This window comes from Poecilia mexicana, unplaced genomic scaffold (genome assembly GCF_051168715.1).
Source record: "Poecilia mexicana isolate PSO_F unplaced genomic scaffold, ASM5116871v1 scaffold_6, whole genome shotgun sequence".
NCBI lineage: Eukaryota > Metazoa > Chordata > Actinopteri > Cyprinodontiformes > Poeciliidae > Poecilia > Poecilia mexicana.
Genome location: NW_028263375.1, coordinates 24617204 through 24630653, shown reverse-complemented (window position 1 = coordinate 24630653; position 13450 = coordinate 24617204). Strand labels below are relative to the sequence as shown.

The window sequence follows — 13450 nt, the reverse complement described above, 5'->3', positions numbered from 1 at the left end:
CTTGACTAAAGTTACTCTCCATTTTTAAAACATCAGTTTGTTGGTGCTGGCTCACGTCTCCGGTCTTAACTGCTATTTGTTCTTACTCGGGTCACAACGAAGGCGTTACGACTTTAGAAACATACGTTGTCCTGATTAACACGTCCATGCAGTCGTCACGAGTGGCAATAATGAATGTCATAATTCTTGGCTTTTACTATTTTATGTGAACCATTAGCTTTTCAGAGTAATAATAACTTGAACAACATGGAACGTCAAGGTTTTTTTTGTTTGTTTTTTTTTTTTTTAAACGAGCTGGGTATGTCTCTGTGTTGTCCTGCGATGGATTTGTTTGCAGCGATTCAGATTTTACACCACCGTGGATAGAAGAGAGAAGATAGGAGAAATTGGCATCCTTTTTTTCTGAAAAATAAAATAAGACAGCTAAATATTTTTTTATAAGAAACATTTACAGTCAAATAGTTAGCAGTTTTGTCAACAAGACACTAAGACGGTACCAACTATCGAGCACAATGGCGGTAGCTAAGTGAACAATTACCTCCAAAGTCTTTAACTTCACCTCAGTTTAAAGGATATACAAATATAAATAAATTCTAAAAAAAAAAAATAAAGAAAACACAGATTTTGTATGTTGTCGTGACATGAAACCATTAAAAAAAATTAAAAGCTAAAAAAAAAATATCATATTCATATCAATAAACAGTGGATGAAAACTGACTGCGCCTGTAAGACAGAGCAGATGGTCTTAGTGGGTTGTAAAGAAAAAAAAAAGCACAAAGAGCATTCAGATATTCAGCTTTAACGCTCAGAAATGACGTTGAACTGGTTGTCATGGTAACACGAGAGTTCGCCATTAGAACCGACTACTCAGTCTGAAACGATGCAGATGTGTGGGAATGTTCGCTTGAGGGAGGCGATTTCTGAACTAAGATCAAACTCAAACAAACTAACCTGTGATGATGTTTTCAGAATAAACGCTCGAGTTTAATTTACAGTCCTACAAATGAATAACCTTCCGCAGGCAGACATAGGCTGTTTTATCTGAGATGATCTCACCAGATCTGGGGTCATTTCTGTAGAGGATACATAGGTAGCTCCCCTTCTTAGTGCTCCTTATTGTTATTGTGTATGTGTGTGAGTGTGTGTGTTAGTGAGTATGTTCACTAAAACCGAGCCATGGTGCTATGGTGGTTTCACTCCCACAGCCATTTTTTTTTCTTTTTCTTCTCTACTTGTGGTCCAAAAACAAAATGAATCAAGTCTACGTTATTGTTATTATTATAATAATTATTTTGTATTGTTTCGGTTCGTTGTTGTTGTTTTTTTTGTTTGTTTTGCTATTTATTTCATTCACATGCAAAATACTTAGGTTATGCTGAGCATTTTATGTAAAAACTATTAAAGAGACGTAAATGTAACATTTGTGTCGTTTCTTAACGTTATCCCTATAAGCGAAATAAAATCTGCCTTTGAAAATACTTTTTTTTTTTTTTTTACAAAATTCTCTGATCTCTAAAAAAACCTCAGTAAGCACATAAAACTTGGCAAAACTTCAAGGATGTGAATTGCAAGCAAATAAAAACAAGACACAGCACCACACAGGAAGTCAAATCTTTAAATATGAACAGTTTATTGTTTTTGGCAGGGTAGACATTTTTAAGACATGCAGCTGGATTTGAATGTGCTTTTTGATAGGGTGCATGGAAAAGATTTTTTTTTATAATTAAGGGACTAGTCATTTAAAGTACGTCTTGTGATTTAGACCCCTGCTGTGTAAAAGGAAGTGATTGATGCACCAATCAATCAGTCAGCGATTCAAATCGGCCTTCATTGGCCCCGATCAGTCATTAGCAGATCACATTGTGAAAATTCAGGTTTTTTTTAATGCTATTCACTAATCGCCTCAAATCTAGAAATCTGAACCAAATAAACATATTATCCAACATTGTTCACTATGATAAGAGTTTAATAGAAGTCAGACAAAGATTAGGAACATATGACTTTGGATACATTCAGATAATGTCATAATTTCTTCTCTTTTCTGTCATTTAAACTCTATAAAGAACACACTTCTTTTTATTTTACACGTTACAGAGTAATCAGCTAAAAACCAAATCATCTGGTCACAGCACAAGCTAAACCAGGCGTCGGCCTGGAAACTCCTGATTGGCGCATCTCCTTTTGTCTTCATTTAATGTGTTTCACCACTTTGTTTCACAGTTTGCCTAGAGAAAGCAGACCCAGGCAAACATTGGCGCTGGGTGGCACATCTGCTTACCATTGCTGTAATAGAGGTCTCAGTAATGCATTTGGCTCCAGACTGCAGAAGTTCACTTTATTTACCATAGCAGTAATTGAGATGAATTCGTTTTGGCAAAGGGTTGCACAGCTGAGAAAACCCCCTAATCACACAATGCAGACACTGGGACTGAAGAGGTAATATTGAATAATAATCAAATCATAATTAGCCCTTTTAGTTATCACAACACAATTCGAATTCCTCATAAAACATCTGGGAACAACCAGTTATTGCAAGATGCTAATACAGATGGCTTTTATTACAACGTAAGATAGATTTTCAGTAATTAAACTCGTTTTGCTCAATAAATTAATTTTAGTTATTTGTACAGACAAACAAATCAATAACTAAAGACTAATGTGGGCTTTGAGTTTTTGAGAAAAAGGCCAAATATGGTAAATTATGGTTTCTTATTAAGGCGTGTTGCATCAATCTTGCAGCCAGATCTTGTTTGTAATTATATTGTAAAAGTTGTTTATCATATAATAAACAACTTTTATTGTTGTTTATTATACAATAAATAAACATTATTCATATTGTGAATAATGTCCCTCATTCACAATATGAGGGACATTATTGTGAATGTCCCTCATATTCCTAGTTATCCCTAAATGTCAAATTCTCTCTCTCTCTCTCTCTCTCTCTCTCTCTCTTCCTCTCTCTTTTTATCCTTCTCTCTTTCTCTAAATCTCCATATATTAACAAAAATGTGTCAGGAGATCATTATTGTTCCATATGGAAATGATGAGAAGACACCAAGGAATAATCAGATTTATTGCAGACATTTCACAAAAAACAGACACATTTTGAATTCATTTGTCAGAGTTTTGGTTATAAAATATATACTGAGGCTATTTACCTTAAGAAAATCTGGTTCTACTGAAAATCTGGTTCATCGTACCGATATTAACAGGCACCACTTTAGTTATTTATTCCTTCTTATAAGCAAAAACACGCCACTTCCTGTTAAATATATGCTTTCCGTGGGGCGGAGGCGTGGCAGCAGAGCGCCTGCAAGCTAATCACAGCACTTCAAATCAAAACCACATGGACGCGTCGACATTCCTCGCTCCAGCCGAGGAGCAATGAGCATGAACACTCCTCAAACCTGCCACCTTGGGGTCAGTTGTTTGTGACATCATGGGTCTGGCGTTTCCTGTCAGTCGAGCTTGAGCAACCAAATTAGTAGATGAAAGGTTCTCCCTGGTCCTCTCAAGCACAAGGTTCTCGTCACAGCCTTGACTTGAACGTGCGTTGGGAGATGATTTTACGCTGTGGCCCCTTTGGGTGAAAGCAAAGTGGTGGTTTGGCCAAAAGATTACGGCAAACCTTGACAAACCTTGGAGGCAGAAAACCAGGTCAGCATTTCCCAATTCTGCATGTTTCTACACAAACGCAGGTTAAAAACTCAAAAGCTTAGGCTTCTGACGTCTCTGTATGTAATCAGAATACCAAATCTAAAGATTCAAGGTATCTGCACATCAGGCTGCTTTAAGTTAGGACTGGAAGTAAATGTTAAGGACACTAGGCAGAAAAAAACATATGTACCTTTTACAAATTCACACAAAATAGAGATTTCAATGCACAGAATTTCTTTAAATTCCCCTAATTTTTTCCAACAAATAATATCCTAAATACCATGTCTCATAATTTATTAGAGATTGCATAAAAAAATTCAGTGTAAGGCCGGCGCTCCGGCTGACCTTCCACCAGGACAACCACTCTAAACAAATAGCCAGAGCTTCAATAAAATCAAATACATATGCTGGAATGGCCCAGTCAAAGTCCACATGTAAATCAAAATGGAAAATCTCTGACAAGACTCGGAAAGTAAGCTCTCCATCTGATCTGACTGAGCTGGAGCTATCTTTCAAAAACTATGATAAAACAAAAAACATCTGTTTGTCACTGTGCAGCTGCAAATTCAGCAAAAGATGATTTGAAAAAGTATTGCCTTGGGATGACTTACCACATAAGACCAGCACACTTTACATTTTTTTTATTTGCAAAAGATTTTGAAAACACTGTGTGAGACACTGCAGATTTTATTAATAGCTTTCTGCGCTAACGGTCAATCCCTGAACATACCACTAGGAGAAATTAAGGAGAGAAAGAGAGGAGCCTATGTCGTACGGAGGAGTAAATGTTTTCTTGAGGGTGATCAGGAGCAGATGCGGTGAGACGAAAGGAGAAGTGACGGGGTACCAAGGTCTGGAAGCGTTTAGTTTGGGGTATCCCAGGTCTACTGAATGACAGAGGGCATGGCCTTGCCTTGACACAGGCAGAAAGCATCTGCTTTGCTCCAATCCATTGTGGTAGCTATTTGAAATTGTTTATATCTTCATCATACTTGTACAATTTTGCCTAAAATACTGGGTCACCCCTCTAAATCAGTTAAGATTTTCCAGTCCCTTTTATGGCTGCATGTGTACAATCCAGCATCTCAATGTGCAGACTACTTTTCCAAACATTTGTGTAAGAACGGGTCATTCTCAAGGGTCCAACAAATCAAAATGAGCAATGTACGATGCTACATGGACAATAAGTTCTGCACTACTAAACATTTGACAGCCACTTAGTGGTAAGCTAAGTAAAGTAGCAAAGCAGGGACACCACTGACTAACATGCATGTTGTGCAGAAGCCAGCAGCTGTTCAGATTATCTCCAGAGCAGATTGAGTGTTAAACTCATAGACTGGGTTTCCATGGCTGAGAATTTCAAATCTGGGCCTTGTAACGCCAAGTGCCACTACGCAGCGGTATGAACCAGGCAACCACTGGACTCTAGAGCAGTAGACATTTTCTCTGGACTGACAAATGAAGACTGCCTGCCTGGCAATCTAGTGAATGAGTCTGAATCGTGGTGAAGAACAGATTGCCAAGTGTGAACGATGACGGAAGAATGATTGTGGTGAGGGTTTTTGTTTTTTTTTTGGACTTGACCCACATTTTAGTAGAACTTCTAACGATGCAGTATACAAAGATATTTTTGACCATTTAGTACTCACTATTATACGGGGACAGTTTGGGATGGTCCCTTCCCGTTTCAGCCGGACTGCACACCAGCGTGACGCAGTCTGGAGCGGGTGAGTTGGACTGACAGAACACCTTAGGGATGAATGAGGGCACAGACTGAAAGTATTCTGATTACCTGAAGCTGTTCTATCTACAAATACTGGATCATCTCAGTGTCACATATATGAGACTACAGGTTTCTGATGGGGCCTCATTCTCTTTGGACCTCTCAACGGCATCAAGCTGATGGAGTAAAATGAGATGCAGCTGATATCCTTCCTAATGGGGAAGACAATGACAGATTGAGTGTTGAACTTCCTGTCAGCAAACAGGGATGTAATAATCCTAAAACCGACGATGTGTCAGATCTTCTAAAGATCAGCATGTTTTCCATTAGAAGTTTAACTAATACTTGACCATACTGTTTGACCTTTACGTGCTGTGCTGTCCATGTCAGTCCTCTCAGTTTCTGCTACCACGTCGTCAACGTCACCAGACCACTGGTTCAAGGATGCGTGTTGAACATTTCCTCATTCAGTGCGTTCAGTTTCAATAGACTGAAATACATTTAATAAGGTGCTATTTGTCACATCTCTGACCTTTGTGGTGCTTTTTCTCATCTCACAGGGGCTAAAAAGGGACAAAGAATACGATTAGTAAGCAGACATTGTGGAACAATGAGTCTTTTTAAGGAGAAAACAAAGGCGTAAAGAGTTGGGTTATTGTAAAAAAAAAAAAAAAACAAAATAATGTGATTTGATAACTGTTAAGATTTAGACTCGAAACTCAAGGTCAAGATCCGTCTCTTGCTAGAGCGCTTCAGACTTCTTCATGCAAAGCTGCAGATGGCTGGCAGCCATGTAGATTAGAAATGCAGCAATGTAACGTCGAGCTGAAGAGGGAAATACTTGATCTGTTTCAGACATTTACTGGAAAATCTTATACCTGGTCTTCACTGTGGATTTTTTATTTTTTTTTTAGCTTAAACATATTTTATTTTCATTATAATATATATATGTCATATATTACAATATATATTATGTTATATTCATTTGTTATTTAATCGGTTAATCAATATTTTTGCAACTATATTTTATGTTGTGCTTGTTTACCAAAAGTTAAACGTGTCTAGGCATACGCCTATACAAGATTCTTTCACGATAACGGTGATAACTTTAAATAAAAATACCAGACTGTTTTCACACCGAGATTTTTAAACAAACTACGTTTTTTTTTTTTTTAACATATTGAGTTTTTTTTTTATTGAAAAAAAAAAATACAAATACTTCTACTGCTACTAAAATTAATTGATTTTTAAAAATATTTTATAATGTTTTGGTATAACATAAGAATAACTCATTTGTTCGCTTTTCAATTTGAAACAAATTGTGGTTTTAAAGTGCATATTGTGCATAATAAATATCTTTATGCTGCTTTGTGTTTTGTACAGTAAAGTGTAAGAGGCATGCACGTACAACCAGAGAAAATACTAGTCATGCAAATTTCTTGGGCATCTCATTGAAATCACTTTAAACTATAGGAAACTAATGCAAATCTGCATTGCTTTCAAACTGTACCTTTTTATACGATTGCCTAAACCTGACATTTGCTTTTACTTACCTCTTTCCAGAGAAGAAAAAAGGGGAGGAAAAATGTGTTCTGTCTATTTCCGGCTGGCAGATTTGTACTTACAGGCACCGAGTCCAGAACAGGCTGTTTAGCGTCAACCCGGCTGAAGTTTGTTGTATTTACAGTTAACAGTTTGCTAAATAGAAAGAAACAGGAAGTTATTATTTCATGTCATCATCTGCGTTCATAATTAGAACGACTTTGCACATCACAACTATGTGAAAGACAGCACGGTGTTACTCCGGGTCGTTTTTCTGCAGAACAGAACCGATCCACGGCTCTTGAAATCCCTCTGCTCCCACCGCCGTCGGTGACGGCGTGTGTCGTTTGGACTCCGGTCCTTCAAAACCTTCCTGTAAAAACAAAACCACGAACAGCAGGAAGTTGTGTGAATGTTCAGAGTTTGTAGTCTCCGCACCTGAGAACACACGTACAAAGATCGGACGCCGCGTTAAAGTACATCCTGCTCCCAGATGTCTCGTTTGTACGCAGACTAGTGTGTTACAGTTGACTTGTAACATTCCACATACAAAATACTGTATGCAACAACATTCAGCCATGGGCAAACCTCCAGACTTCCCCTCCTGCAGTCTGTGCAAGTTTACTCTTGCTCTGAGTTCCCTTTAAGAGCCTGTGTACAGTTACCATATGCTTGGTATTAACGTCCTCTTGCATTGAGAGCGTGCCGCAGTGTGACTGGAATTTGACCTTAGCCTGTGTTGCAGGCAGGTTTGTGTAACAGTATAATAGGAAAACCGAGTTTTACTTTTATTCTTAAAACATAAACTGATTGTTGATTTTACATAAAAAAAAAAAAAAAAACTCAGTTGTTAGCGGAGTTCTTAAACAGCAGTCTCCTTGTGTTTTATCTTAGTAATGTAGAGGCTTGTTTAACTCTTGAGATTTCCGAAATGCTGCCAACATTTCCCGATTCTGCATGTTTTAAGACGGAAATAGGTTAAAAACTCAAAAAGTGAGGACGTGGTTCCTCTGCTAGTCTCTGTTTAGCTGTTCTGTTACGTATCGAAGTCTTGCTCTCGCTCCCTCTCTTGCAGACTCAATGAATTTCGGGCATGTCTCGGCACATTGTACAAAACGGAGCAAACACAAATCCCTCTGTTCTTCCTCTACTTTCATGTCAAACATCTCACTCTGACTGATGCTAGCTAACTCATCAGCTTAGTTTTCTTTTCACAATAATAACTTTCGCACCTCGTCGTTTTGTTGACATTATAACTTGGTAGAACTTAATGTGGTGCATTTAAAAGACTTTATTTTTAAAATTTTGGTCAACACAGTCCCAGTTCTTTCCTCAATCTGTTGGAGTATCTGTGAGGTTCTGCGCAGACAAAGGTGCAGCCTCGATGTTTCTCAGATAGAATCTGTCAGCTGAGCTTACCTGTGGTGAGTTATGCAGTGGGTGGGGTTCACTCGGGGTTTTCCAGCTACCATTTCTAGACAAAGACATTTGAAGCACACAAAAAGTGTGAGTACCTCTAAATCTCAAGTAACATTTCTTATGTTAAATGGTTTCAAACATCTGTTTTCAAAAACTCTTCAGGGCTTTTTTTTTTTTTTTCTATCTTTTAGCACTCAATTATGCCATTTGCCCCAGATTTGCATGAGTAAAACTGCTTTCAAGCCGTTAACTAGAATAATTATGAGCTTTAAAAAGAAGCCGCATTGACTTTCTCACTGGAACATTTGTTCCAGCTTAAGGAAAAAAAAAAAAAGGAGGGTTGGGGAAAAGAATAAAACTTGTTTCACACAAGTTGTTTTGCTTGGCTGGATTCCGATTGCGGCTGAGTCCTTCCACTTTAAAGTAATCCACATTATGCCGAGATGAGACTCGTTGGATTATACAAGACTTATCCCGCCTGATCATGTGAAATTAATGGCTGTGGCGACGTGGGAGGGCAAATCTGCCTCGGGAGAGTTTAATTTCCCGTGTGACTTGTTGAGTTATGTGTTTTGCTCTCCGCTCGGTCTCGCTGAACATGACAAATCTTCTAAATCTTTCCGACCCTCATCGGAGCGACACATTGCAAGAATGCGACACACACACACACACACACACACACACACACACACACACACGCAAAAAAAACAACATAACTCTAGCATTATTTCTTCACAGGCTCCAGATTTGATGAGAATTGTGCTGGGATCTAATATTACTTTAAGATCCAAATATGGATTCTAAAGTCCAGATTTACAAAGTTCAGGGGAACATAATTCTTAAAATAAAGGCAGCAGCTTGTCTTGACCTACCTGTAGAGCCAGCTGTGGATCTTCAGGTCCCAGAGTCCTTGTCCTCGTTGAGGCTCTCGGAGATTCAAGCTGTCCTCCAGTCCCAGGGGCCTCGCCCGTTCTCTCTCTCCCTCTCTCTCTCTCTCCAGCTTTTTCCAGTCACCAGCCCTGATTAACTAATGGCTGACAGATGAGGCTGGCAGGTTTGCGGGAGGAGCACGTCTCCATAAAGTTGCTTTTTTTTTTTTCCCCCACCGTTCGACTGCAGATACAGCTCAGCTGGGGGAAGCGTAGCCTGTATGGCTGTGGATTTTCTTTCTTCCTCCCTCCTGCTTTCTGCTGTAGTGAGGTGGGGCTAGACCCCCACACCCCACGCAACCACCCCCAACCCCCACCTCTTCTCAGCCCCAGACCGTCCACCCCACCTCCAGCGTGTCTCTTCTCCGCCGAGGAAGTTTTGCTATCATCCATGAGTAAACGTGCAGCGGGTATCTGCGGCGCTGAAGGGGCCAGTCACCCAGGCTTTGAGGACCCTGTGTTTAAAATGCCTCTGTAATTACAGCGTGCGGGGATGCGTGTTTGTGCAGCCCGCAGCGACAAGAAAAGGCAGAAGGCGGCTTTGTTGGAAAGGGCACTCTGACCTCTATCCGTTTCTCAAGATTAGGGAAGTACCAAAGTCGAGAGGTCATCGTCGTATATCACAGCCGCCCGTCGTTACGCAATCCTTCTGAGGTCGTAATTAGTGTTACAATGAAACATTATGCTGTTTATCTGGACTGGAAATTATGCATCTTGTGTATTTTATTCCAGCTCTCCCTTTTTGTGGTGGCTAGACAAGTAGGGGTTGGAAGGGGGGGAGGCTCACTCATCGGGCAGAAATTGGCGCCCTAATTACCGCACGGCCACATGGGAACCGAAATCTCTTGAAAAACTTTGTCAGCCGTTTTTTTTTTTTTTTTTTTTTTTTTTTTTTTCAGAGCTGTCATCAGGGTGTCTGGTTTTTATTCATTATGTTTTCTCCTTTTGGGGTGCTTATTACTACCAGATGATTGTCTAGAAGAGTCTGTATGAATCCTTTCCTCTCGTTCGCAGCAGCTCTATAAGTAACTCCTCTGCTTACAGATGTTTGTCAAGAGCCTTTGAGGAAAAGGTTGATGATGTCTTTATTTCATTAAAGAGAAAACACAACGGTCTGTCACTGGATACGTAAAATTGTTGTGATTGGTGATCAAAATGACAAATGAGGTCAAAAATGCTACAAAAACAGAAGTCAACAAGATAAAGACAAAACAATGTTTGCCAAGGTATGATTTTCTTTCTTTTCTTTCTTTTTTTTTCAGAAAATCAAAACAAGAAATAACAAAAATCAACTAATCTTATAAGAAACATGTCTTGTGCAGAACCTGGACTGAAATGTCACTCAGTGAGGAAGAGGTCATTACTCAAAAAGAATAAAATAAAATTTAAGAAGCCAAGTCACTGTTTGCAAAAGCACTCTTGGACAAAGTTTTAGTTTTGGAGACATTTTCTGTAATTTGATGAAGAAAAAATGGTGAAATCTTTTGCTAATATGACCATAGTTATATGTGGAGGTAATAAGGAGAAGCTAACAAGCCTGAGAAAATCCCGACCGTTAGTTTTGGGGAGTGGGCAGCATCATGACGTCTTGGTGTTTTGCTGCAGGAACACTGGTGAACTCCATAAAATACTTCGCCTCATAAGGAAAGAACAACATGTCAAGCTATAAAAGCAACTTCTTAAAGACGGCAGCCAGGAAGTTAAAAGCTTGGACTCGAAGAACAATGACCAAATTAGGTCTCCACGACAACAGAGTCGATGTTTTCGAGCGGCCACCGGACAGCTTTGATCTCAGAAGGAGAGCAGCTGACTCGCCTGACTCGACTCCACCGGTTCAGTCAGGACAAACGGACCAAAAGGGCAGTGGAGGACACCCGGACGTTTTGACCCAAGTCATAATTTTAAAAAGCAATCGAGCCAAATACTAGGAAAAACACATTCGAACTTCTACATTCTCTGTTATCACTGACATGCTTTTTTTTTTTTTTTTTTTTTGTGTCTCTTCTCAGTGTTCGGTGAGCTGTGGCCGCGGCACCAAGCAGCGGGAGGTGGCCTGTGTTTTCCAGAACCAAACCCAAATAAAGGATGCGTACTGCGGCCATCTGCCCCGGCCGCGAGCGCAGAAGGCCTGCCGCGCTCGAGGATGCCCCGCGTGGAAAGCCAACAGGTGGCGGCAGGTACGTTTGCTCTCCTTGCTGCTCCACGACCCGCGACAATATGAATATCATGTCCGGTCCGGCCGCCGGCGCTGCTGCAGCCGCAAAACGGAGCGGAAACCCTCCTGGAGGCTGCAGATGTGGAGCACTCAGAGAGCATCTGTCTAATCTCAGCTCAGTTTATTTCTGTTCAAGAGTAATGTGTCTTTTTTTTCTCTTTTTTCTTTTTTTCCCTCCCTCCCCAAGCGTCATCCAAACACTCCCGGCTTGAGTTGCAAAACTGTTTACACGGCGTATGTGAGGTTTTCACTTCAGGTTTATTAGTCTGACAAAACGTTAGAAGTCGTTCTGTAATCAGGCTTCAGGCGGGGCGGGCTCCTCTTTGAATCCGATTTGTGTCGGAAAACACACTCGCGTTCTGTCACACACACCGTCTTAATAAAGCCTGATCAACTCGGAGGTCCAGGTGCGGCAGACGCAGCCGAGTGAGACCGCTCGAATCGGCTTAGACGAGATGTTAGGAACGGTATACGTGACGGCAAGTGTTTACACGAGCTGGGCTTTTTTCACATTTTCTCACAAGATTTTGTGGTAATAGGCCAACGCAATGGAGAACATTATAGTCAGCTGGAAGAAAAACTATACATGGTTTCACGTTTTTTAATGGAATTTTTTTTTTTTTTTTTTTTTGCTGTATTTACTGCAAGTTTGTGTGATATTTCTCCACTAACTTTTCACAGCTAAACACTAAACTTCTTGCTCTTTATACTTAAAAAAAGACTAAACAAAGGTTCAAACCTATCGTATATTAAATGTCTGTAAATGTCAATTCTCAGTTGTGTACAATACTGAATATTGATGCCTTCACCACTTTCCACATTTTTGTTTCTGAAAACCACGTCTTTTTTCCTTCCACCTCTGAATTATGCGTCGGGTTGGACTGTCACATAAAATCCCAATGCTCTGAAGTTTGTCACAAAAGGTCAGAAGTCTGAATCAGTTTTCCGAGGCTGTGTGTTAGTACCTGTCACTTCTGAGAGACCAAAGGCTGACTGTAGGCGCAGGTAGAAAGAAAATGAGATTTTCCAAAAAGACTTTTGTTTTTCCACATTTCTTTTTTTTTTTTTTTTTTTTTTTTTTGAACACGCCTCGGCTAAAGGAAACATTTCAAGATAGAAAATCGGCGTGAATAAACCTGACCTCTGGACTCCTGCCCCTCCTCAGGCTTTACACACATCTTCCTCCCCTCTCACTTTTGCTCCCACTGATGTCTGGAAGCAATCATCCCTGCCCCCCCACCACCATCCCCAACATACCAACAGTTACCATGAAATCCTCATCTGGCCCCAAAAGGCATGTTTTATATCTTAATATTCATGCATATGACAACTCTGAAACCACAGCGCCCAGTGGGACTCATTCCATAGCTACATACCAACTTTATGTCATTCTGACAGAAGGCATGTAGTAAAATGCTTAAAAAGAATCTGGGATACACATTAGGATTTTTGATGCTCGTCTTTTATTATTTGTGAAATGGTTAGTGTAAAAACATTTAAAGAACGTGAATCCCATAACCGACTCACACGAAGCCTGTTTTCCGATTCTTGCAAAAGACTTTCCACTTCATTTGGTGTTTCTCTCTTTTCTGTCCTACGATTCTGCTGACATAATTTCTTATACTTGGAGTTAAAGGAGCAGTCTGACTGTAAAGGTGCTGCGGTGGTGGGGCGTTACCACCGAGGCCTCAGCACTTGAGATCCTGTGTTTAGACTAACATAAAATATATTAGTGAAGTGGAAGGATGGTGAAATTAATAATAATAATAAAAACTTGCATTTTTATTCTGCTTCCCTGAGCCAAGACTTGCTAAAATCGTTTTTTTTCCTATAATCATAGCAGCAAGTCTTTTTTTTGCAATTTGTGCACAGGGAGCCACCAAAGATGACATTTATGTTGTGTTTAAAAATATTTATGAAAAAAAAAATTGCATAGGCTTTCCCATCCCTTGGCATGACGAGCCT

General features: G+C 39.9%; 1 protein-coding gene and 1 long non-coding RNA gene across 2 annotated transcripts in view; one reads left to right on the top strand and one right to left on the bottom strand.

The window, feature by feature from the left end:
- The window catches only part of LOC106907901 (A disintegrin and metalloproteinase with thrombospondin motifs 20), a 91704-nt gene that overhangs the window by 68985 nt on the left and 9269 nt on the right, over window positions 1-13450 (top strand). The window contains exon 29 of the mRNA XM_088006473.1: window positions 11280-11447. Coding sequence (XP_087862599.1) covers window positions 11280-11447 — 168 coding nt within the window. The remainder of the gene's footprint in view (window positions 1-11279; window positions 11448-13450) is intronic.
- LOC106903299 (uncharacterized) lies at window positions 2948-11444 on the bottom strand. Its single transcript, XR_001414635.2, has 3 exons — window positions 9214-11444; window positions 8342-8396; window positions 2948-7295 (listed from the first exon to the last, which is right to left on the bottom strand). It is a non-coding gene; the product is annotated as an uncharacterized LOC106903299 (long non-coding RNA).